We start from the raw sequence: 25627 nt of genomic DNA, 5'->3' as shown, positions 1-25627 counted from the left end.
AAACAGTTCAAAAAGAGAAAAATATATGTCATGTATAAATACATTTCTATGATTGGGTAAGGGAGAAGAAGGTGGGAAAAAAATATGACCTAGTGAGATAGTAGAAGCATGTGTGTATGAGTCCATGTTTGAGGGGTCATGTATCATCGTGCCGTACGTGTTTTAAATCAAGCTTCGAGGTATTGCGAAGTATACATTTGAATTCCTTCTTATCCCGTATTACGGGCCTGTGGATGGGCTGTCAAACTTTACCGAGCTCTTTTCGGCTTTTGGTTGCAACAAAATGGGGGAGCACATTTTAGTTGATGATACATGAATGGGGGGATATGTGAGTGCTGATATCTGTGCCTATATTCCCTATCGACTATGTGTGTCATTACCTGAAGGTTGTAGAAATGAAGATAAGAAGCAATTATGGTAAATGCAGTCATAAACTATGTGAGTTTAATATACATTTGTTGATTGAGGTCTTGTCTTGTGTCTTGTCTCGATGTACATGTTGACTGTAGTCTCCCGATGCTTTTGCTATAATTGCTTGAGCAAAAAGCTTTCTCAATGTCCATAGACTTACAATCTTTAAAGTGTTGGGCTATCGTGAAAGTTAAAGTCACTAGGGAAAATGGGGGTCTATGGCATTGTCCATCAATGTCTGTATAAAAGAGGTTGTCAAATTCTTCTTCCAAGCGGATGTCTTTGTACCTTGGAGGAAAACAAAGGAGAAACGGGTGAAAGAAACGGACCGTGGAATCACATTTTCATCACAACATGGGCCCTCATTCCGAGTTGTTCGCTCGGAGATTTTCATCGCATCGCAGTGAGAATTCTCTTAGTGCGCATGCGCAATGTTCGCACTGCGACTGCGCCAAGTAACTTTACTATGATGAAAGTAAGTTTACTCACGGCATTTTCATCGCTCCGACGTTCGCATTGTGATTGACAGGAAATGGGTGTTACTGGGCGGATGCACGGCGTTTTAGGGGCGTGTGGCTGGAAACGCTACCGTTTCCGGAAAAAACGCAGGAGTGGCCGGAGAAACGGTGGGAGTGCCTGGGCGAACGCTGGGTGTGTTTATGACGTCAGCCAGGAACGAAAAGCACTGAACTGATCGCACAGGCAGAGTAAGTCTGAAGCTACTCAGAAACTGCTAACTCGTTTGTAATCGCAATATTGCGCGTACGTCGGTCGCAATTTTAAGAAGCTAAGATTCACTCCCAGTAGGCGGCGGCTTAGCGTGTGTAACTCTGCTACATTCGCCTTGCGAGCGAACAACTCGGAATGAGGGCCATTGTCTCTATCGTTGGGTCATACATCAAATTAGTTGTTGTTAGTACAGTGTCCTCGCTCCTTAGACTCATCACCCTGGTATTACTTTTACGCTTCGCTAAAACCCGAACGCATCTAAATATCAGGCCAACCAATATGGCGACTCCCAGAATACACAAAAGAAACTTCCCTACATCCATGATAATACCTTGGGCCCATTCTCCTAAACCAGAGAACCAATTTCGTGTGTTCAACCATGACACCCAACTGGTCAGCTCATTACCCACAGCAGCGAATGTGAGATTGTGTTTCCTTCGAAACTCCCACTTTAATTGTAAAATGTCATCCATCTTTTGGTCTATGACCTCGGCTGGGTCCTCCGTGCTGTTTGTAATGTACGTGCAGCACTTGATTCCATATTGAGTTGCCAGGGTAACACAATACCCGCCCGTCACAGCTGTGAGGTAATTGAGAATCATCCTATGCTGAACCAGTTCTGTTTTGTAGGCTTGTAACTCTTTCCCAGTGTACCTGAATGTGTCGTCATACATTTCGGTGATATTGTCTAATAAATTTGCAAGCGCAGATATATATTTGTAATTTATCACTCCTCTGGCGGTGCGAGTGATATCTAACGCGATTAGGAATTGAATCCCGGTGGATTCATGGATCAGGTCAGAGGCCGAATGCTCTGTTCTTTCTATCAGGTGCCGTTTAACGATGTGCTCGTAATGAGTGTGAGTATAAGGAGCTTGGGCACTGCGGTGAATATCTTTCATTTTAGTGTGGGATACAGTCATTACCTCAGGCAGTACTTTTCCAATATAACATTACCCTTCTGAGTTTGGGGCAAGCCACTTATACGCCTTCCTCCCGCATATGAAATATGCATCATCGGGGAGAACATATGGGACGGAGTGTGACATAACCATATTACAAATTTTCCATGTGAACTCTCCTAACCCTAATTCTCCCATCTGTTTAGTACACGTATCAGTTTGTACGATCTGTGCACAGTATCCTGGTGATACTTCTCCAACTCGCATGATCCTACTTCCTAAGGTGTACCTATACCGAAAGAATTTCCTATGGTCGGCTATCTGGCGTATAAGTTCTGTGTCTATGGGCATTCTGTCGGGTCTGTGTGAAAATGTCATGGTTTGGTTACTCCATGACACTTCCCAATTTCCCGGCTTTCGGGGATTGGAAATGTTAAAGCATACTAAGGACCTATCCACATGATATTGGTGGAGCTTCAAACTAGGAGGACTAGAGATATTAAACCTCTTGTCCACCGGCCTCCCACCACTTAGCTCAAGTACCTCTCCTACAGTTAAAGGGAATGGTACTAGTCCTGATTTGCTATGGCCTTGAGGTACTTGAGAGCATACCCAACAGTCTGTCTGATTTAACACTTTACCCACTAAGGAGTGATAGTCACTCAATGGATGCCGGTCCATGTGGACATTAAAACTGGACTGACATTTCTTTATGCACCCATCCTCGACTATATTGTCACAATGCCTACAGATGCAGTTCTCTTCAGCTAACAATCCTTCACAATTCCTTCTATTGTCAATGCTACCAGATCGTTTTCTGATACTCGCCTTTACTCGGAGATTATGTTGTTCTTGGAAATCTACGCCTGCATCCTGGTCATCAGAACCCATTCCCGATCCTTTCTCGACCTCCATGGTACTCTCACCGAAACAGACTGCTCTGGTCAACATCATGGTCAACAGGAAAATCCGGATCACAGTCTCTTGGGGCAAGTCCATCTTAGAGGAGTGAAAGGAGAAAAATAAGAAGGGGGAAAGGAAATAGGAGGGAGGTGGGAACTGGAGAAAATAACACATGGGAAAAAGAAATCTGGCTCGACAAGCTTCCGGTCTTGTTATTCTCAGCGCTCAGGTGTCGTCTCAATCCTCCCTGAACAGACACTCTAGTGATACAACCTCTACCGTCTGTTCTTTATCACGGGACCTCTCTGGGTCAGTGACCTTTTTACAATGAGACGAATGGACCCAAGTCTCTCTCTCGGCAACCTTCAAAGCAGTTGTGCTGGTCAATAAGACTTGATATGGTCCTTCCCATCTGTCAATAAGGCAACCTGAGCGTAGAAAATTCTGTATCATTACATAATCCCCAGGTTCAATGTCATGACAATTACTGTCTGGCAAATCAGGAATCACCAACTTTACATTATCATTCTGATTCCTCAATTGCTTACTCATCTTAACCAAGTACTTTACGGTTACTTCATTGTTACATTTCAAATCATCCTGGGGGTTAATCATAACATGGGGTTGTCGACCAAACAGAATTTCAAAAGGAGACAGATTAAGAGGGGACCTGGGGGTGGTTTTGATGCTGTATAATACAATTGGCAAAGCTTCCGGCCATAACAGTCCTGTTTCAGTCATTACCTTGCTCAATTTATTTTTAATAGTGCTGTTTACTCTTTCCACCTTCGCGCTCGCCTGGGGGCGGTACGGAGTATGCAGCTTACTATTAATTCCCATCAACTTACACATTGTTTGAAAGACTTCACCTGTGAAATGGGTACCCCTATCACTTTCAATTATTCTAGGGATACCGTACCTACACACAAATTCCTGCACAATTTTCTTTGCCGTAAATACAGCGGTATTTGTGGCCGCAGGAAATGCTTCAACCCAATTTGAGAACACATCAATACAGACCAAAACATACTTTAAATTTCTACAAGGTGGCAATTGTATGAAATCAATCTGTATTACCTGGAAAGGACCATCTGTCGGAGGGATATGGGATGGCTCTGTCGGTATTGCCTTTCCGATATTCTTCCTCAAGCAGGTGAGACATGTCATCGCTCTTTTACCCGCGTGGGAAGAAAATCCTGGGGCGCACCAATAAGCTCTTACTAGCTTACACATCCCTTCTTTGCCTAGATGAGTCAGCCCATGTGCTGCTTCCGCTAGACTTGGAAGGTATGCTCTGGGTGCTACTGGTTTACCCTGTCCATCTGTCCAGAGTCCTGTGGACTCCTGGCCATATCCTTTTGACCTCCAAACTGCCTTTTCCTGCGGGGAACACAAATTTTGCATTTCACACAATTTCTGTGTGTTTACAGTATTAAATACCATCAGTCGTGTACTATCTGTTTGTATGGGGTTACCAGCTGCTGATTTAGCAGCTTCGTCTGCTCGGCTGTTACCAAGTGATACCGGGTCTTGGCTATACGTGTGAGCTTTACACTTGATAACAGCCACTCTGTCGGGTTCCTGTATCGCTGTTAGAAGTCTTTTGATGTGGGCTGCATGCGCTACGGGTGTGCCAGCTGCCGTCATGAAATTTCTGAGGCGCCATAGGGCTCCGAAATCATGAACTACTCCGAAGGCGTACCTAGAATCTGTGTAGATATTGGCTGACTTGCCCTTAGCCAATTCACATGCTCTGGTTAGGGCAACCAGTTCAGCAACTTGTGCTGAGTGAGGTGGGCCTAGCGGTTCTGCTTCTATGGTACCTTGGTCATCTACGACTGCGTATCCAGTACACAAGTCTCCCGAGTCCGTCTGTCTGTGACAACTACCGTCAGTGTAGAAAGTAAAATCTACATCTTCCAGTGGGTTGTCACTGATGTCAGACCTTGCCGTGAAATTTTGGGTCAAATATTCCATACAATCATGCGTGTCATCCCCTGTATTAAATCCTCCTTCGCCATCACTCTCATCCTCCACCCTTTGTGCCTGTCCAGGCACACCTGGGAGATACGTTGCAGGATTTAATGCGCTGCATCTCCTTATGGTGATGTTTACGGGGGCCATCAATGCCAATTCCCATCTTGTAAACCGCGCTGATGAGACGTGTCTGGTTTGGGCAGAATTTAGTAAGGCTGACACTGCATGTGGTGTATGAATTGTGAGGTTGTGTCCTAGCACTACATCTTCGCTTTTTGTGACTAGCAATGCTATTGCTGCAACACTTCGCAAGCATGTGGGGAGGGATCGCGCTACCGTATCTAGCTGAGCGCTGTAGTAAGCTACCGGCATGCTGGCATCACCATGCTTCTGGGTTAAGACACCTGCTGCGCACCCAGCACTCTCTGTTCCGTACAGCTCAAAGGGTTTCCCATAGTCTGGCATACCTAATGCTGGTGCCTGCGTTAGGCACTGTTTAAGTCTCTCAAATGCCATCTCAGATTCGTCTGTGTGCGAAATCCGATCAGGTTTGCTTGATGAGACCATCTCCTGCAAAGGTAAGGCCAGTATGGAAAAACCTGGGATCCAGTTACGGCAATACTCACACATTCCTAAAAACGTTCTAATCTGTTGCTGGGTTTGTGGCAGGGTCATGTCACGAATTGCTTGAATTCTATCAGCGGTAAGGTGTCTCAGTCCTTGTGTTAGACAGTGTCCCAAATACTTCACACGGGTCTGGCATAATTGTAACTTGTCTTTGGAAACCTTGTGTCATGTGTCTAAAAGATGAAACAGGAGCTGTTTCGTATCTCTCAGGGACGCTTCCAGTGAATCTGAACACAGTAGTAAATCGTCCACGTACTGTATCAATATTGATCCACTCTCTGGTTGGAAAGACTGTAAACAATCATGCAGAGCTTGTGAGAAAATACTTGGACTGTCTATGAAACCTTGTGGTAATCGAGTCCAAGTGTATTGAACTCCTCTGTATGTGAATGCGAATAAGTATTGACTGTCAGGGTGCAGAGGTACCGAGAAGAAAGCGGAGCAGAGGTCAATCACAGTGAAAAATTTGGCAGTGGGAGGGATTTGCATTAGGATGACAGCTGAATTTGGTACTACGGGGAATTGACTCTCAACTATTTTGTTGATCCCTCTTAGATCCTGCACTAATCGGTAACCCCTCCCCCCACTCTTTTTAACAGGGAAGATGGGACTATTTGCAGTGCTGGACGTCCTTACCAGAATGCCCTGTTGTAGCAAGCGCTCTATTACAGGGAAAACTCCTAACTCCACCTCTGGCTTCAGAGGATATTGTGGGATTTTTGGAGCTATCCTACCATCTTTTACTTGCACAACTACTGGGGCTACGTTTGCCATCAATCCAGTGTCTTGTCCATCCTTGGTCCAAAGTGATTCCGGTATCTGGGAAATCATTTCCTCTACCATGGACGGACACCTATTTACAACAACAGTGTGTGACATTAATCTTGTTGGGGAGTCTAGCATATCTTGCGCTTCCTGAGCGTGGTTTTCGGGTATATCCAAGAACACACCTTCAGGAGTACAGTATATGACGCATCCCATTTTGCACAGTAAATCTCTCCCTAGGAGATTAGTCGGAGCCGATGCAGCCAGCAGGGAAGAATGCTTGGTATGCAAAGGCCCTATCGTAATCTCTGCAGGTTTGCTTAAAGGGTAGTACTGTACTACTCCTGTTACTCCCATGGCTGGAATTGTTTTACCAGTGGTTCTCATGCCCACGGTCGAATTTATCACTGACTTGGCCGTCCCCGTATCTACAAGGAAATTTAGAGATTTACCAGCTACATCAATTGTGACCTCGGGTTCACTTCCAAGGTTCGCAATTAATTTCACTGGCTGCAGATTACAGGTGTGGCCTCGCCCCTATGGTGCGTGGTGGCCTCCCTGCATTGCGCTGGCAGCTATTACCTGTGAAGGGGGTAAATGGGATCTATCAGTGACTTGCCAGTCTCTTTTTGGGGGATACCTTTTTGTTTCCCCTGCGTGTGGCTCATAACTCCGTCTCTGCGGTCCTTGATCCCAATTTCGTGTGTCATGTCGTTGTCTAGGGGGTTGATATGATTTTTGTGCATTCTTTGATCTACAGTCTCGTGCAAAATGTCCCTCTTTATGACAGTAATAACAAGTTACCACTTTTGACTTACCCACAGGGGTCGGAGGTTTATACAGAGGTTGCCTGGTGGTCAGGGCCTGTATACTTACGGCCATTAACTTATCACTCTGCGACTCCCTGTGTTTGGTGATATTCCGATCATGATCAATAGCGGCCTCTCTCAAAGTAGCCACCGACAGACCTCGCCAACATGGTTGGGTGGTCTGTACCCTTGTCCTCAATCCTTCCTTTAAACCATCCATTAACACAGATACTGCTACTTCTCTATGATTCACATTTGTCTTAGTGCCCGATGAAAATAATCAGCTGCTGTTTCTCCCTCTTTCTGTTTGATGGAGAAAATTTTGTTCCATTTGACAACAGCTGGAAAATACTCTTTTAACTGTAAATTTATTCTCTTTACATTATCTTGGTTGTACACATCCGTAAGGGGTACATCCTCATCTAATTTACAGTCAGCTAAAAATTTAGCTGAGTCGACATTGGAGGGTAAACATGCCCTCAGCAATATCTGCCAGTCTTTGTTATTGGGCTCCACAGTATTTCCTAGCTCTCTAATGTATTCCTGGCTTGCAACTAGATCTTTCCTAGGATCAGGGAATTCAGACACCATTGATCTTAATTCCATTCGGGAAAAGGGGCAGTGCATGGCAATGTGTCTGAGAGGAGTGACTCCTGAAGTGTCAGTTTTCCCATTTGGCACTGCAATTACCCTAACGGGATTAAGTCCAATAACATCATTCTGAGTAGATTCTACAGCATGTGGTGAAATGGTTTCAGTATATTGTATGGTGCCGTACTTACCAGCTGATACGATCTCACCTGTCCCTCCACTAGGGGCCTTTGATACTAATCTTACGGGTTGGGCCGTGCCCACTGTTGTTTCTGCTATGGTGGCTGCTAGAGAGAGTGCCGATATTGTTGCTGGTTCATCCTCTTGGTCACAATCCTGGGGAAAGTTTAAAACAGGGTACAGCTTGCATGGGTTAACATTAGCATCAACAATCTTGGTTACATTAGGCTTAACATTTATACAGTCACTAAGTGCATGTTTATCATTCACCAGTGTGCCATTCTCTGCAACCACCTTCTCTCCCGTTATGTATGGTGGTGGTGGCGCGGTGGCTATCAGTTTTCTGATCGGGTTAGATCCACCCGCTTGAGCAAATCCTCTTTGTATTTCACCTTCCTGTTGCCATAACTGTAAATAATCATAATGTTTGATCCGTCTCTTTGCAGATTTAATGAGACATATCCTTCTCCTTAGATTCTGTAACACCTCGGGACTAAAACTGCCTACCCGTGGGAACTTTTCCCCATCGTGCACAGTCATTCTTTCCCATTCATCGCACAAAACTTCTGTGTGTGAACCGTATTTCTCACACATTACATACCTTGCCGACCCGATTGGTCGGTTTACTAAGTCAACCCGAACCGAGGTTGATCGCCCCCTACCTGAACAACTGGCCCCCATCTTTGCAGGTGTTGCTTTCACTACCTCTGACCTTCAAATCAGGGTCTTCAGCGAACCCTTACAAAAACCAAGATGTCCGGGGTAGGCCGGCGGTGGCAGTTTACCGAGTACTCCACTCTCTCGCCCACGTCGACCAATACGCCCACACACTGCTCTAGCGCTGGCGTACTCGACCTAGGGCCCCTGCGACCTGAACCTCTATTTACTGGAACATGTGGGTGTGATCCGAAGAGCACTTAACCCTTTCCAGTAACTATTGGTTGTTGGATAGTTCCCAAGTGACTAGCGAACTTCCCTTAAAATAAAAAATTACACAAATCACGTTAGAATGTACAAATAGCGTTTATGACCCCTCTAGCGTACGCAAATGGTACTGGGTCAAGTTACTAACTAATGCACACAATTACGTGCGGTACAATCATTCTGCACATAAGTAATTAATCTTATGTGCGGAGCGACTAGTGGAATCGAAAATTGTGGCTGCGAATTCCTTCAGCCTGAGCTTAATGGCCTATATGGGTACCGCACCAACCCTTCCTGGTGTTGTGCTCCTTTACTCTTTATCTATAGCGGACTTCTTAGTCTGCTGTACCTGGACCTCCTGGTCTGTCTGGACCTCCTGGTCTGTGCTACAGTAGACCTCCTGGTCCTCTATACTCTAATGCTCTTTTTTAAATGTTTAACAAGGGATGCCTCCCAAGCCACCATGCAGTCACTTACACGTATGTACCTTCACGAGAACTCGATGATTTCCTTGGTTCAACCCCAAAAATTAGAAACTTATATATATGTATACACACTCTTTCACCTCATATACTCTTTACTTTCGTTTCTGCGCAGAAATCCCTTTCATTCAGTATCGCAGGCTAATCCCGAGGAGTTACAACTAGAGAAGGATCTATTAGCTTAAAATTTTGGACACTGAGATCGATTTGCGCTATTATCGCGTTGCCTCCTTATCGCCTAATTAAAACAATACTATAATGTGATTTGTATTATGTGGGCGTACCCAGACGCTCCGTTGCGTAATATACGCTCCGTGCATCGGCCCTTGCGTCGCGTACACTAGTCCCGCCCTTTGTTAGAGACACGTGTACGCCAGCCAGGTATATCCACAGAAATACAATTAACACGTTTATATCAATGTAGATGATCTTTAACTGTAATCATCTACTGAACACCACACCAAACTTCCTTGTATCTTAGGTAAGCCGTGCACGTGTATTACAAATTACTCCTTAACGTATTATTTTTACTCTTTAACTACCAATAGCAACAAATCTTTCTCAGCACGTTATCAATTGTGAAATGGCAACCAGGAAAGTGATATGTGAAAATACACAAGTGAAAAGAAATACAGGTGTGTGCGTGCGTGTGTACGCAAAACAGAAATAAACAGTTTTAAAAGACACTAGCGTATTGTTCTTACCTCCGGTTCCGGATTCCACCAGCACTCCTTCAACGTAGCGAAACAGACGCTTATCTAGCCAGCACTACTGTATCCCGATACGAAGGGATACTGCCTTCCCGCCCTTGCTGACAGATAATGTTTGTTTTCGCTAGTGCGGATATGTGGAGGACGGACGAGCCGCTAATTGATAATGCTGATTTTGATTACCTTATAACCTTCACTATATGGGTAAGAGACTCAGTACGCAATTGGCGTATGGGGTACCGTAAGGGTACGCACTTAGCGTAGCATACGCTCGGCCGTGATCGAGACGCACATGCGGCACGCTCGCTCACAGCTTAATGCGTGGTGTCGAGCACGCTATAGGCGGGCGACTACCGTAATGCTACGCTACTAGCGTAGCGGACGCTCGAGACCACGAGGAGATCACGAGCGGCGCAGACGCTCACAAGATGACAATCGGTAAACCTTGAATGTAAGACACAAAGGATACTCTTATACTGTAAACCTTGTACTGAAACACTGTAGCGATATAACGCTGCTTAACCTTGTTAATACTAAAGCTGTTTGAGCGATCGAGACGCTCCTATTACCCTCTGCAATGTAATGAACACACGATACCGTGCTAAGGTTCCAACACCTTTACTAACAAGCTTTTAGTTATATTGAAAAGGGGAAACAGTTACAAGTCATACACTACAAGCTAACATATAATTCTAACAGAATATCTAGACAGAAAATATACACTAACTTTTACAAACTTATACTATAACAGAGAGAGGGAATGGCCAATACAAACAGAGAAGAAGTTGGTTTGCAGAGAATTACTTACACACACTGGGAATGATCGCTGCGCAGCCTGGTACCAGCTCCGAGTTAGTCAATATGAAAACCGTTTGTGGAGAGTGAGAGAGCTGCCCAGGCTGGCTGATCTTATATACACTGAGTACAGTATACTACAAAGGGACCTATAATCTCATTGTTCATTGGACACAGGAATGTCTCCTCGCATCATAACAAAAGGTCATAGGTTAGTTTGAACAGGTGGGCTGTGACTATATCAAACTGCTCAGGTGGGAGGGAATCTGAAGATTCCCGCCGCATGGGTAATGAATCGCAAATATATGAAATGTCCAGAATCTACTAATGGCCATAACTATACGCAGGAGCGATTAATCTTTACCTAACCAACACCGGATTGTTGCTATTAAAATGTTCTTTAGTTAGGTACCAGACACAGCTGTTCAAACCCTGTCTGACCCTTCGTACCATACAAAGAGGAATTCCTCTGTCCAGCGACCATTTACATTAAACAAACTTACAGTCATTATTAAGGGGAACATTATCTATAAAACATACTATTTGGTGTTATTATTTAACGATTGAGTCGCCCGCTAGACGCACACAAACTCTACCGTAAATGCACATACCACGCGCTCGAGCGCATGGCCGAGGCACCATCACGCGGCTGCGAGTATCCGCACGCACGGGAGAGAATGTGCACGTGCAGCAGGCACGCGCATGAGGTGAATATATGGCAACGTGTAGCATGATATTTTTCTGACTTTGACATACCGATAGTGGGATTCCAACAGTCACAATCTTGATGGATCCCAAAGGTAAGTACTGGCCTTGGGGTTAGGATCGGCACTAGGGGAAGTATTACGCTGCGGGCGGGGGTGGGTTAGGGTTAAGCTGCGGGAGGGGGAGGTTGGGGTTAAGCTGCGGGAGGGTGGGTTAAGGTTAAAGGTAGGATTAAGAGTAGGGTAAAACTACTTTCTGCAATCCGTCGGGATTCTGACCGTGACTCCGCTGTCGGTTTCCAGACTGTCAACATTTCGTACCCAACCCATTTTTCATATACAGTATATATTACTGAGCCACTGAGCAGTGGCATCCCCCTACTCTGCTTTTCTGCCTTTTCTTAGCTGGGTATACCCATAGCTAGATTAAGGTGGGGATGCAGGGCATACTGTACCCCGGTCCCCCCTCTGTCAGGGGACCCCCTGGCCAGAGAACACTGATTTCAGTAGCTTTTCCTCTTATGCTGCAGCAGAACCAGACAGCCAGAATGATGCACAGGAGTATCAGATTTCATGAACTATGGACGGATCTTCCCAACCAGAGGAGAGATAGGAGGGTGTAGAGAGCTGTAAGTGACACAGGGTGGGATCCCTATGTCACTCACAGCTCTCTCCACACCTTGGTGTCCGAGTCCTGTGTAACTTGTTATCTAATGAGGGTCTAGAGACACACACACACACACACACACACACACAGAAAGTCCGCCTGAGTCCTGTCCCAGTGTGTAAGTAGTACAGAGGCTGCTGCTATTTTTGCATAAATTATAGATTTTATTTTTCTATGTGTATTTTAAGGTTGTTTAAGTTGTCTTTGTTCCACTGGTTGTCTTTCAGCTAGTTGGAACTATAAACAGTACCCATGCATTATTAAACTATTAGTTTAATCCTAATATACACCACTGGCTATATTTAATATATACAATGCATACCTCCCAACATGGGGGGTAATTCCAAGTTGATCGCAGCAGGAAATTTTTTAGCAGATGGGCAAAACCATGTGCACTGCAGGGAGGACAGATATAACATGTGCAGAGAGAGATAGATTTGGGTGGGGTGTGTTCAATCTGCAATCTAAATTGCAGTGTAATAATAAAGCAGCCAGTGTTTACCCTACACTTTAAACACTATTACCCAACCAAATCTACCTCTTTCTGCAAATGTTATATCTGCCCCCCCCCTGCAGTGCACATGGTTTTGCCCAACTGCTAAAAAATTTCCTGCTGCGATCAACTTGGAATTACCCCCATGATCCATTCCAGGAGGGACAAAATGCTCTCTATCTGGACTTCCTTCTTACGTTATGATTGCAATCACCTGTGTTGAGACACCTTTCTTAATCCGGCCCTGGGTGTACCCATGATTTCTTGCTGGTGGTAGAAATTTACCAAATTACCTCACAATAAAAAATGCACCTGTTATGTGTATCTGGATTCCTTTTGCTGTGTCCTCAGCTAATACTGCACGCTCTTCATCTCCATCCTCATGTGCGGTCCCTGCAGATAGTGTGTCCTTTCATTAATCTCCATTATGTTATTGCAGCTCTTTCAAATTTTACAATACGCGGGGACTGTAGTGTATTTGAAAAATATGAATACAATATCCATATCTCAGGGGAGGGGGTGCATCAAACTTTGGAGAAAGGTATTGAATAAAGTACCTTTCAATCAGCTTCTGACTGTCATATTCCAAACACAGCTTGTAAAACGACAGCTAAAACCTGATTGGTGGGCACTTTGTCTCTCTGCAAGGTTTGATCCATCTTCCCCTGGAGGTGAAACGGTGCAAGTAGTCAATGGAGAGGTGTCTTCAGGGGGTGTGGTATGTTAGGTAGATTAGACTTAGGTCAACAGTGTCTAGGTCGACCACTATTGGTCGACAGTAAATAGATCGACATGGTTTCTATGTCGACAGGGACTTTAGGTCGACATGAGAAAAGGTCAACATGAGTTTTTTTACTTTTTTTGGTGTAGTTTTCTCCGTACAGTGACTGGGAACCACAATTAGTGCACCATTCCCAATTGTAGTCCACGTGGATCGTAAAGTATGAAAAAGTTCTAAAAATTAGAAAAACTCATGTCGACCGTTTGCCACGTCGACATAGAACATGTCGACCTAGAGTTCCGGTTGACCTAGAAACCATGTAAACCTACTTACTGTCGACCAAGAGTAGTCGACCTAGAGAGTGTCAACCTACTTACTGTCGACCTAAAGACTGGATCCCGTCTTCAGGGTAGGGGATGTCAGGTACAGCATTGTGCAGCAGAAGTGCCGGACATTCACCTGCGTACAGTAGCCACATCTATCATGATGCAACCTAGTGAGAACAAAGGGTATGTCCCTGTCGTCGCTTCCCAATCCAGACCATCATAGTGGAGACAATAATATCTATAAACATGTATATCACCCCCCAATAGATCATCCCCAAAACACTATACACCCTCTCCCTGATTTCAGTTCCCCAATATCCAGGCTTCTGCAGTGGTATTTAAGCCACTCTTCTGTGTCAGGTATATGTCACATTTGATAGCTCCTCATTCATTACATTGATGGAAATCCATCGACCAGTCAAAAGTGTGCTCTTTCCTTACTAAGCCTGAGACACCTGTTGCAAGTTTAGAAAGAAAGAGATATTGCTGCTGATTGGTGGGACATCCTTTGTTGACCTTAAGGATAAGGTTCTACTGTGTGAGTGTTATCTTGCGGTCATGGTCAGCTACTGCTGTCATTGGGGCAGCATGGATGGTGTAATGGTTAGCATTACTGCCTCACAGCAATGAGGTCATGGGTTCTAAACTTCTATTCCCACCATGGCCTAGCTGTGTGGAGTTTATATATTCTCCCTGTGCTTGCGTGGGTTTCCTCCCACAATCCAAAAATATACTGGTAGGTTAATTGACTCCCAACACAAAAATTAAACCTAGTGTGAATGTGTGTGTGTGTGTGTGTGTGTGTGTGTGTGTGTGTGTGTGTACATGTGGTAGGGAATATAGATTGTAAGCTCCATTGGGGCAGGGACTGATGTAAATGGCCAAATATTCTCTGTAAAGCTCTGCAGAATATGTGTGTGCTATATAAATAACTGGTAATAAATAAATAATAATAATTGGAGGGTATAGTCGGAACAGGTAAAAGACAGAGGGCGAAGAAAAAGGGTGTAAGACAAATGCCTTTAAATTAACTCAAACTAAGGTCCAGACTTATCAAGCCTTGGAGAGTGATAATTGCACTGTGATAAAGTACCAACCAATCAGCTCCTAACTGCTACGTCACAGGCTGTGTTTGAAAAAATGACAGTTAGGAGCTGATTGACTGGTACTTTGGCCCTCATTCCGAGTTGGTCGCACATAGCAACTTTTTGCTGCTTGTGAGATCAACTTGACACCGCCTATAGGGGAGTGTATTTTAGCATAGCAGGGCTGCGATCGCTTGTGCAGTCCTGCTATGCTAAAAAGGTTTCCTGCAAAATAAGACCAGGGTAAGAGTTACTTACCCTGTGCGACGGCTCCAGTGATGAAGGTCCCGGGATTGACGTCAGACATCCGCCCTCCAAACGCCTGGACACGCCTGCGTTCGGATCTCCACGCCCGGAAAACGGTGAGTAGACGCCCCAGTGCGCCTCCCCGCTGTCAATCTTCTTGCGATCGCACTAGCGATCACTTTCTTCTTTCTTCTGGTCGCTGCCCGGCGACCGACGCGCGTGTGCGCATTGCGGCCGCTGCGCATGCGCAGTTCCGACCCGTTTGCACCGCAGCGAAGAACCGCTGCGTGAGAACGGGTCGGAATGACCCCCTTTATCTCCGCCCACTTTACTTCCGTCCAAGGCTTAGTAAGTAGACCCCAATATCATCGTGCAATTTATTACTCTCCAAGGCTTGATAATTCTGGGCCTATATACTGTATAGGCCGCCTTATCAGAGACATTTACACAAAGAAACATTCTCAGATTAGAGTGCCTTTCATTCGCTCTGTAGTACAATGCTCCCTGGATTATCATTACATCAATGTCTCAGCTTCCTCTTTGCTGTTTATTGGTTTTTCCTTCTTTTAGCTGGCTGTATAAATCATTGTCTGATAAGCACTGCACTTCTGGTGACACTTTTATCATGCTGTTTAAACAGGTGGAGACAGAGGAAAACAGTAGTCTACAGGGCGTGTCTTTTCACCCTATAGAGACTTCTCCACCAATTATATTCTTAGCCCCCTCCCCCCCTGCCGCTGCGCAACCCCCCAGCTCCTGTCATATTGCGATGTTAAACAATCTGTGACATGCGGGAAAATGCACTCCATTTACTGTAATCAGTAACAAAAAACCATTTAGATAGTGCTCTTAACTTTTTGTTTGTCCTCATGGATCTTTTCAACATCTTTTTTTAAAGCAAGCTGGTTGCGATCACGTCCTGAACTCAAAAGCCAGAAGAGATAAGTGCGGTGTCTGTGGCGGAGACAACTCATCCTGCAAGACTATTGCTGGAACGTTTAACATAGTGCATTATGGTAGGTGGCTCTAGAGAACATTGGTTGTGCTGAATAAGTAGTATTGCCTCATGAATATGGGTTATTAACGCTTCACAGACGTCGCTGGTTTCTAGTGAACTGACAGATTGTGTTCTTTATGTACAGCGATATGTTCTCTTTAAAAGGATTTTCCTATTACTTTTATTTTATATACCTGTCAGTCCCCATGATGAGTAGAAAGTGCTTAAGGGTTTACTTTAAACCTGTGTCTTCCGAGGCATTACTGAATGTTCCAGTGGTGCGGGATTTGATGCACTTTATATGATTGGAATGTATTGGATGGATGAAAAACACCTTAATGGATGAAAAATGTGGTTTGAAGCTTTCGGACAATCCACATATAGTACTGCAGGGCACTTACGGAAAATGTCACATATGTAGCAGATTCTGAGAGGAGATTCTGGGATTTGTAGTGTTATAGTTCCATTATGACTAAAGATCGCCTAAGACTGTTTTAAAGAATACTGTAATAAAATACCGATGTGTCCTCACGTACTGGGCATCCATACACCAAATGACATGAGGTACCCGCTGCGATTGAGACAGGACATACGGTATTTTGCGTGTTATAATAATCTCAGGTTCAGTAAAAAGATGCTGACAGTGTACTACAGACGCTAGGCTGCGAGCGCATAGAGATTGGATTTACACACGTACAGTACAAAGGGCCGGATTCATGGTTTACATACATATCCAATGTTTTATCTGTGACGACTGTCGCAGTGCCCCCACGATTGACATGTTGCCGCCGTTTGAGGGCGGTGAAGGGTTGGCCACGGCAAGAGTTCCAGAAAGCAGGGGAATGACGGCCCCATTTCCTGGGCGTGCCTTTGTCAAAGGACACAGCCCCACTGACGCCGGCTGCGTGAAAACACCGGCCATCCTGAGTAACTTGAGGGTTCCTCAGATGACCGATGTTCATGCAGAGTGATCTGATGCTGCGTATTTGAACTCAGCAGCAGATCACAGAAGCCGTCAGGAGGCGCCTATTTACACAAGTTTCCTTCTGCGGCATTAGCTGCGCCACTGTCTCTGAATCAGGCACAAAGTCACAGATGAAGCAGAATGAAGCCGGACGTGAAGCTGTGTCTGCTGACATCAGAGCCCTTTTTTACACAGATTCACACTCAGTCGCACACCCATGTACAAATATCACACACCAACAGTGATCAGTGTACACTAACAATGCAGTTGAGCCACTTCTGTGTGTTTTAGTTATGCAAATAAGACGCACATTTTCAGCCACACAAGACGCTCTGTGCGGGCAAGTCGAGAGGGGATATTTGGTGAGACTGAAGCAACAGTAAGGCAGGACGGGTGGTATTCATGTGACCGGCGGTCGGGAGACCGACAGTCGCATGACCTCCTCCAGCATCCCGACCCCTCACTATCCCGATGGTCGGCATGCCGACCAACAGGGACTATTTCCACTCGTGGGTGTCCACGACACCCATAGAGTGGGAATAGAACCCGTGGCAACCGTAGGTCAACACCGAGCCCGCAAGGGGCTTGCTGCACTCTCCCCTCCCCGCCGGGATCCCGGCATCGGTAAGCTGCCGGGATCCCGGCGTCGGTAAGCTGACCGCCGGTCAGCCATACTACACCCAGACAGGACCAATGGCGGCTCCAGTAGAGGGGTTGTAGCGTAATTCAAAGTTCACACCAACCGCTACGAACTGCCATTCCAAACTGACTCACTGGCAGTTGGTGTGACTCTCCTATTTGAACTTTGAACTGTGCTGCAGCCCCACCTCTGGAGCCTACACTGAACAGAACACATCTCTATGGGTATATGCAAGCTGAACATGGTGATATAAAGACACCTCTCAGACACAACTGCAATGGATCACAGTCTTCAGTTAAGCTTAACATGTTGAATGGGGAATTTTTATTCCTTTGTTCCCATTCAACATAGAAAGTACTGTAGTGTTTTGAAGTTATGCCACATGCATTTGGCAGCAGTGTAAATCAAACAGCCTTTGTAATGAGCTTCCTATTCATTAATCTCACCTCACATATACCTCATCCTTTGTCCTTTCCAGGCTACAATACTGTGGTTCGTATTCCAGCTGGCGCTACAAACATTGATGTGCGGCAGCACAGCTACTCAGGGAAGCCGGAAGACGACAACTACCTTGGTGAGACCACACTCTGTTTGATTTTCCATACAGGATGTTAAGTACACACTGGGCGGTATTCAAATGATATATCACGCCCAATCTCCTTTCTAAAGTGATCCCCGTTATTGCACATATCGCGCCCATACTAATCAGGTTTAGCTGCGTAAAGGGTTGGGCGCCCTCGTTACCCTGGGGGTAGCGAGCTGAAATGATTATACTATGCCCATTAGCAGAAACAGAATGGGTGTGGAATGGGGTGAAAAGAATTGAATACAGTAACTGTGTCTAAGGGTGAGTACACGCTAGAATGATGTCGGAACAATTTGCCTTATTGGAAAGACAAATTGTCTACATCATCTAGTGTGTACGCACAATTGCGCGCTCCTGCAGGTCGCTTGAGATATTGTCTGGTTGGCCGGGCTGCACGCTTAATCCAATGATATCATATGCCTGGCCGTTAAGTGTAGTGAAAGACAGTGTCGTTCATTACATTGTGTTGTGTGTACGGCCGATCGTGCATGGTCCGGGCCAAAGAGAATTCATATCTGTGCTGCAGTGAGAGCGCAGTCCATCTGGTATTACTAGAAGCCTGTACTAGCAGCATCTACATGCCTTTGCCCCCAATCCTACACCTCTGAGAGAAGTAAATGTTTGCAGCTTGGCCTGAGCACAGTTATTAATAAAACCCAGCTCGTTCTGTGTCTCTGTCACATAAAAGCTTTTAATAACTGCATAACTGAGCTGTCACCCCTTCTGTTTGCACGCACTCAGCCCAGCAGGAACATCACTACAACACCCCGGGATTGCTGACCTGGCACCATGCCACCTGCGGTATCCTGTCACCCTGTGGTGCCTCTGGCTATGTAGGAGGCTTTATATGTCGGAATACTTTATTCTCATGTCTGCTGAATGTTTACGTTAAATATTTAGGAATTGATCCTAGTTTTATATACATTTTGTTTCTTTAAGGGTGTAAAATAAAATGTGATATTATGGCATTGCCCGTCTTACTGCCTGCGCTGTTACCTAAACGTTGTTCCCCGCTATAATCAACTCCTCTTGCAGCTCTCGGCTATCTAAAGTCAGGCTATTGGCTTGGCGCTGTAATATAAATTGTTATTGTAAATGATGTGGGTCTGTTCTGTGTCCAGCAGCCATGATGGGGTTTTAGTAAATGAGCATCGTGAACCTGACGTTCATGGATCTGCATTGAAATGCATCTTGTGATGTTACAAAGAGCTGCTTACACCTTGATAAATGTTGCTGCCACTCTAAGTGCTTGAAGTATTTGTTTGTCTAAGGATGATCTCCACAGAAAATAGAGGCTCAGCTATCTGTCTGTATGATCACATCTCTTTACTGGGAAAACCGACATTGCCCGTTCTCTGTTGTCTCTAGTCTTATTCTCTAGTTCAGGCATGTCCAAACTGCAGCCCTCCAGCTGTTGTGAAACTACATATCCCAGCATGCCCTGTCACAGTTTTGCTGTCAAAGAATGCTAAAGCTGTGTCAGGGCATGCTGGGATGTGTAGTTTCACAACAGCTGGAGGGCCGCAGTTTGGACATGCCTGCTCTAGTTATTCCGCAAATGCATAAGAGTTCAAGTCTTGGTTTTGTTGTAGTTACACAAATGTCATGTTTTGCTTTCGCCATGAGAGGCAATCGCAGGTCTTGATGTATGTGGACTGAACACTGGCTGAGTGATGGATGTATGAGAGAGAGCTGAGGTAATTCATGAGAGAGGAGAAGTAATCCAAAGGTGGGTGAGAAATCAGAGGCACTCGGTGAGGGAGGGACTAGAGGCACAGGGCCTAATTCAGACCTGATTGCCGGGCAGTGATTTTTGCAGCCCTGGGAACAGATAGTCGCCGCCCACTGGGGGAGTGTATTTTAGCTGTACAAGTGTGCGAACGCATGTGTAGCGGAACTGCACAAATTGATTTTGTGCAGTCTTTGCGCAGCCCAGGACTTACTTAGCCGCTGCGATCACTTTAGCGTGTCTTGGACCGGAATGAATGTCAGACACCCTCCCAACGCTTGGACACGCCTGCGTGTTTCCAGATACTCCCTGAAAACGGTCAGTTGCCACCCACAAATGCCCTCTTCCTGTCAGTCACCTTGTGATCGCCCATGCGATTGCATTTTTCGCTCCATCCTGTTGCTATGCATCCCCGTTGCTGCAGTTCGTCGCGCCTGCGCATTGTGGTACATATGCATGCGCAGTTCAAACCTGATTGCAGCCTGTGAGAAAAACGCAGCCTAGCGATCAGGTCTGAATTACCAACACAATGAGGATGAAACCAGGGCAGGGCCGGCGATGGGGGGGGCAAGGATCAGAGGGGCCTCAAGGATACACCACTTAGCTTCCAGCAGGGATGTGAGACGTCTTGTCCAAATGTACTGTGAGCTGTAGGTGGTGTGGCGGCAGCCTCAGAGTGAAAGGAGCCTCTCACACACAGTGACTGTACAGCGCAAGTATGCGCCGCTCTTCTGGGTCCAGCTCTGTTGCAGGCAGTTACGGGACGTGGCAACAGCTCCGCTTGCCAGGATTCCTGTGCCCTGCGCCGGCCTCTTCTGGTGGGGTGTGAGGGCCGCATGGTACCTGCTGTGCGGTGTTTGGGTCTGGGTACAGGTAAGTGCAGCGCAGGTGTGCCTCTCCCCAAGGTAGGCGTGGCTTGGTGAGGGGATACAGGGCTTTGGGATGGGGCGTGGGAGCTGGGAATGCAGCATGGAGTCATTGGGGAGAGACAGACTGTGGGGTGTGTGGGAGGAAGGACAGATGGAGACAGACTTTGGGTTGTGTGGGGGAGGAAGGAAAGATATACATATTTATGTTTGTGTATAGACAAATATAAATATATATATCATTTAATAACAGTGTATTATATAGCAGAGCAAATTCCATTGCGCTTTAATATATATATATATATATATATATATATATATAATAAAACCCCAAGCTTTCTGTTGCCGGCCCTGAACCAGAGGGGAAAATTTACTAACAGTCAATTTTCAGTTGATTTTGAAACTCTCAGATTTACTAAAACCAAAACTGACTGAAAACGTACTAGAGAACCAACTTTAAACTACAATTGACCATCGGCCAAACCATTGGTACTTTAACATAGACTGCATATGTTCCAAAGTCTTAATAGCGATACAGCTCGCAGCCTAATTCACGCAGAGTGATTGACAGTCAGGAACCATTTGTGGGTGTTGACAGGGAAGTAGTGACAAAAACTCGGGCCTGCTGCGACCATGTTTGGGGCAAGTCATTAACTGGACCTGTGAATCTGTACTCAAACAGCATGGCTCCCGTGTCTCAGTTCAGGATACCATGCTACATGTACATTAATCTTCTGGAGCTGACGATTATGGAAGGATATGCATGTGTGTAGTGTACGCACTTGCTGTGCCTTTGCGATAGCTCCGGTGGGCGTCTCACATAAAAGGTAAAAGCAGAGATTTCAAGTGAGGCAGAGATTAGAGACATCCAGTGATGGAGGGTAGAGGCTGTCAGGGAGAGAGCAGGGACATCCAGTGATGGAGGGCTGAGGCTGTCAGGGAGAGAGCAGAGACATCCAGTGATGGAGGGTAGAGGCTGTCAGGGAGAGAGCAGATACATCCAGTGATGGAGGGTAGAGGCTGTCAGGGAGAGAGCAGATACATCCAGTGATGGAGGGTAGAGGCTGTCAGGGAGAGAGCAGAGACATCCAGTGATGGAGGGTAGAGGCTGTCAGTGAGAGAGCAGAGACATCCAGTGATGGAGGGTAGAGGCTGTCAGGGAGAGAGCAGAGACATCCAGTGATGGAGGGTAGAGGCTGTCAGGGAGAGAGCAGATACATCCAGTGATGGAGGGTAGAAGCTGTCAGGGAGAGAGTAGAGACATCCAGTGATGGAGGGTAGAGGCTGTCAGGGAGAGAGTAGAGACATCTAGTGATGGAGGGTAGAGACTGTCAGGGAGACAGCAGATACATCTAGTGATGGAGGGTAGAGGCTGTCAGGGAGAGAGCAGGGACATCCAGTGATGGAGGGTAGAGGCTGTCAGGGAGAGAGCAGATACATCTAGTGATGGAGGGTAGAGGCTGTCAGGGAGAGAGCAGATACATCTAGTGATGGAGGGTAGAGGCTGTCAGGGAGAGAGCAGGGACATCCAGTGATGGAGGGTAGAGGCTGTCAGGGAGAGAGCAGAGACATCTAGTGATGGAGGGTAGAGGCTGTCAGGGAGAGAGCAGAGACATCTAGTGATGGAGGGTAGAGGCTATCAGGGAGAGAGCAGAGACATCCAGTGATGGAGGGTAGAGGCTGTCAGGGAGAGAGCAGATACATCTAGTGATGGAGGGCTGAGGCTGTCAGGGAGAGAGCAGAGACATCTAGTGATGGAGGGTAGAGGCTGTCAGGGAGAGAGCAGATACATCTAGTGATGGAGGGTAGAGGCTGTCAGGGAGAGAGCAGGGACATCCAGTGATGGAGGGTAGAGGCTGTCAGGGAGAGAGCAGAGACATCTAGTGATGGAGGGTAGAGGCTGTCAGGGAGAGAGCAGAGACATCTAGTGATGGAGGGTAGAGGCTGTCAGGGAGAGAGCAGAGACATCTAGTGATGGAGGGTAGAGGCTGTCAGGGAGAGAGCAGATACATCTAGTGATGGAGGGCTGAGGCTGTCAGGGAGAGAGCAGAGACATCTAGTGATGGAGGGTAGAGGCTGTCAGGGAGAGAGCAGAGACATCTAGTGATGGAGGGTAGAGGCTGTCAGGGAGAGAGCAGGGACATCCAGTGATGGAGGGTAGAGGCTGTCAGGGAGAGAGCAGATACATCTAGTGATGGAGGGTAGAGGCTGTCAGGGAGAGAGCAGATACATCTAGTGATGGAGGGTAGAGGCTGTCAGGGAGAGAGCAGATACATCCAGTGATGGAGGGCTGAGGCTGTCAGGGAGAGAGCAGAGACATCTAGTGATGGAGGGTAGAGGCTGTCAGGGAGAGAGCAGATACATCTAGTGATGGAGGGTAGAGGCTGTCAGGGAGAGAGCAGATACATCTAGTGATGGAGGGTAGAGGCTGTCAGGGAGAGAGCAGGGACATCCAGTGATGGAGGGTAGAAGCTGTCAGGGATAGAGTAGAGACATCCAGTGATGGAGGGCGGTGGCTATCAGAGTCTAGAGACATACAGGGTGAGATATATGAAACCTGGGAGAGAGCTAAAGTGGAGAGACACAAACTACCAGCCATTGTACTAAGGAGATGAAGATAAAGCACCAGCCAATCAGATCCTAACTGTCATTTTGCAGACACAGCCTGCAACATGATGGTTAGCAGCTGATTGGCTGGTACTTTAGCTCCATCCATTTTATCTCTCTCTTAGTACATTTGCCCTTATAGACCCCGTGTTTGAAAAAGGACAGTTAGGGGCTGATTGGCTGATACTTTATCTCCTTCCACTTTATCTCTCTCTCTCTCTCTTGGTACATTTGCCCTTATAGACCCCTGTGTTTGAAAAGGGACAGTTAGGGGCTGATTGATTAAGAGATGGATGCTGGCTTAATAGTATCCATCTCTAAATTAGGCTCTATGAGGGTCATTCCGAGTTGATCGCTCGCTAGCAGTTTTTAGCAGCCGTGCAAACGCTATGCCGCCGCCCACTGGGAGTGTATTTTAGCTTAGCAGAAGTGCGAACGAAAGGATCACACGGCGGCTACAAAATATTTTATGCAGTTTTAGAGAAGCTTCAGACCTACTCAGCGCTTGCGATGACTTCAGACTGTTCAGTTCCTGTTTTGATGTTTCTCCTGGCACGCCTGCGTTTTTCCGAACACTCCCTGAAAACACTCCCTGAAAACGGTCAGTTGACACCCCAGAAACGCCCACTTCATGTCAGTCACTCTGCAGCAAGCAGTGCGACTGAAAAGCGTCGCTAGACCTTGTGTGAAACTACATCGGCTGTTGTGAAAGTACGTAGCGAGTGTGCATTGCGCCGCATCAGCATGCGCAGAAGTGCCTTTTTTTTGCAACATCGCTGCACAGTGAACATTTTCGTCTAGCGATCAACTCGGAATATCCCCCCCTATGCCTCTCTCGCTCCCAATGTTTGCAGATCTGAGTGATTTTTTGTGGACTGCGCATGCATCATAGTTACAATGCACGCGCGCATTGATTGATTAGTAACGATGGGCGTAGTAAGGATTTATTTGCAGAGTGAGTGACTGGTAGTGAGTGTTTGTGGGAAGTAATGCGGACGTGTCACAACCATTTTCGAGCCGTATCTCAGCCTGTGCCTGCTCCAGTGACTTAGTTGCGACATACATTAAGGTTAGTCAGAGTCTGATTGTGTGTCCAATGTGCAACCGATAATGCATCTTTGAATGCAAGTGACGGACCACTAATAGGCGTCTCTGTACAAGGGCTGTGGATTAGCAGGTCCCCTGCTTACAGGATTGCAGTAACGAGGCCATTTGTGCCCATCACTGAATTGGACCCTGTGGGGTGAACTGAATAATTGTCGGAAGCTGCCGTCTTGTCGGAAAGACGGCAGCTTCTGACAGGTTTAGATTAGAAGGGGTTCCGAATGTATTCAATAGAGGGCCATTTTTTCCGACAAGGCGGGAATTCCCAACTTGTCGGAAAGCTGTTGGAATGCACGCGCCGCGGATCCGCGTGTATTGTGGGAAGTGTGGGCAAAACTGACACGTTTTAGCCCCGTTTCTGACAATGTCAATCTGACTTTTAAAAAAGTCGGATTGCCATTGTCGGGACCAGGTCAAACCTGTCGGGTTTGGTCGAGTCATTCCTCTACTCACACTCCCCCTCACTCAGTTGCTAGGGAGCTGCTACTTCCTCCGGGATCCTCTTCCCTCAGCGTGCGTCCATCAGCACAGCAGCAGCGCCTCTCACGCTGCCTCCGCCCCTCGCCAGTGGCACCAACAGCGACGCTTTGTAAGGCCAGTATACACGGGGAAGATGTCTGCTGAGCGATCTATCACAGACCGCTGTACACACATCTTTCCCCCGCTCAGCACTCAGCGCGATGTGTGCTGAGCGAGGGGGGGACACGGGGGATGGGTGCTCATTTTACCCAGCGGTGAAATGAGCAGCCTGCTAGATTGTGCCTGCATGCAGGCCAATCTAGCACCGTCATTAGCACCGCACAGGGATGCGCATCGCTATCGCTATAGGGGATACACACGGAGAGATCCGTGCCTAACTTCTAAGCAATCTAGTCAGATTGCTTAGAATTTAAGCACGGATCTCTCCGTGTGTTTCCCCCTTTACTTGCCCCTGTCAAGAGGTATGGGTGGGTAGCTTGGGTAGCACTACTCAGTCTCAGTAGCGCTGCTGTATCTTTACAGCACACAGCTCTTTCAGTGGCGCACTGGAGAACTGAGAACTGCCTTCCTGTCAGCCAACGGGGAGTTCTTTGTCGGGCCCTTTCCA

At 46.5% G+C, this 25627-nt stretch overlaps 1 protein-coding gene across 1 annotated transcript in view; it reads left to right on the top strand.

Moving 5' to 3' along the window:
* The window catches only part of ADAMTS9 (ADAM metallopeptidase with thrombospondin type 1 motif 9), a 366262-nt gene that overhangs the window by 163592 nt on the left and 177043 nt on the right, over positions 1-25627 (top strand). The window contains exons 15-16 of the mRNA XM_063940922.1: positions 15946-16063; positions 18127-18222. Coding sequence (XP_063796992.1) covers positions 15946-16063; positions 18127-18222 — 214 coding nt within the window. The remainder of the gene's footprint in view (positions 1-15945; positions 16064-18126; positions 18223-25627) is intronic.

Source organism: Pseudophryne corroboree, chromosome 9 (genome assembly GCF_028390025.1).
Source record: "Pseudophryne corroboree isolate aPseCor3 chromosome 9, aPseCor3.hap2, whole genome shotgun sequence".
NCBI lineage: Eukaryota > Metazoa > Chordata > Amphibia > Anura > Myobatrachidae > Pseudophryne > Pseudophryne corroboree.
Note: the sequence above shows the minus strand (reverse complement) of the source record. Positions and strands in the feature narration are given on the sequence as shown.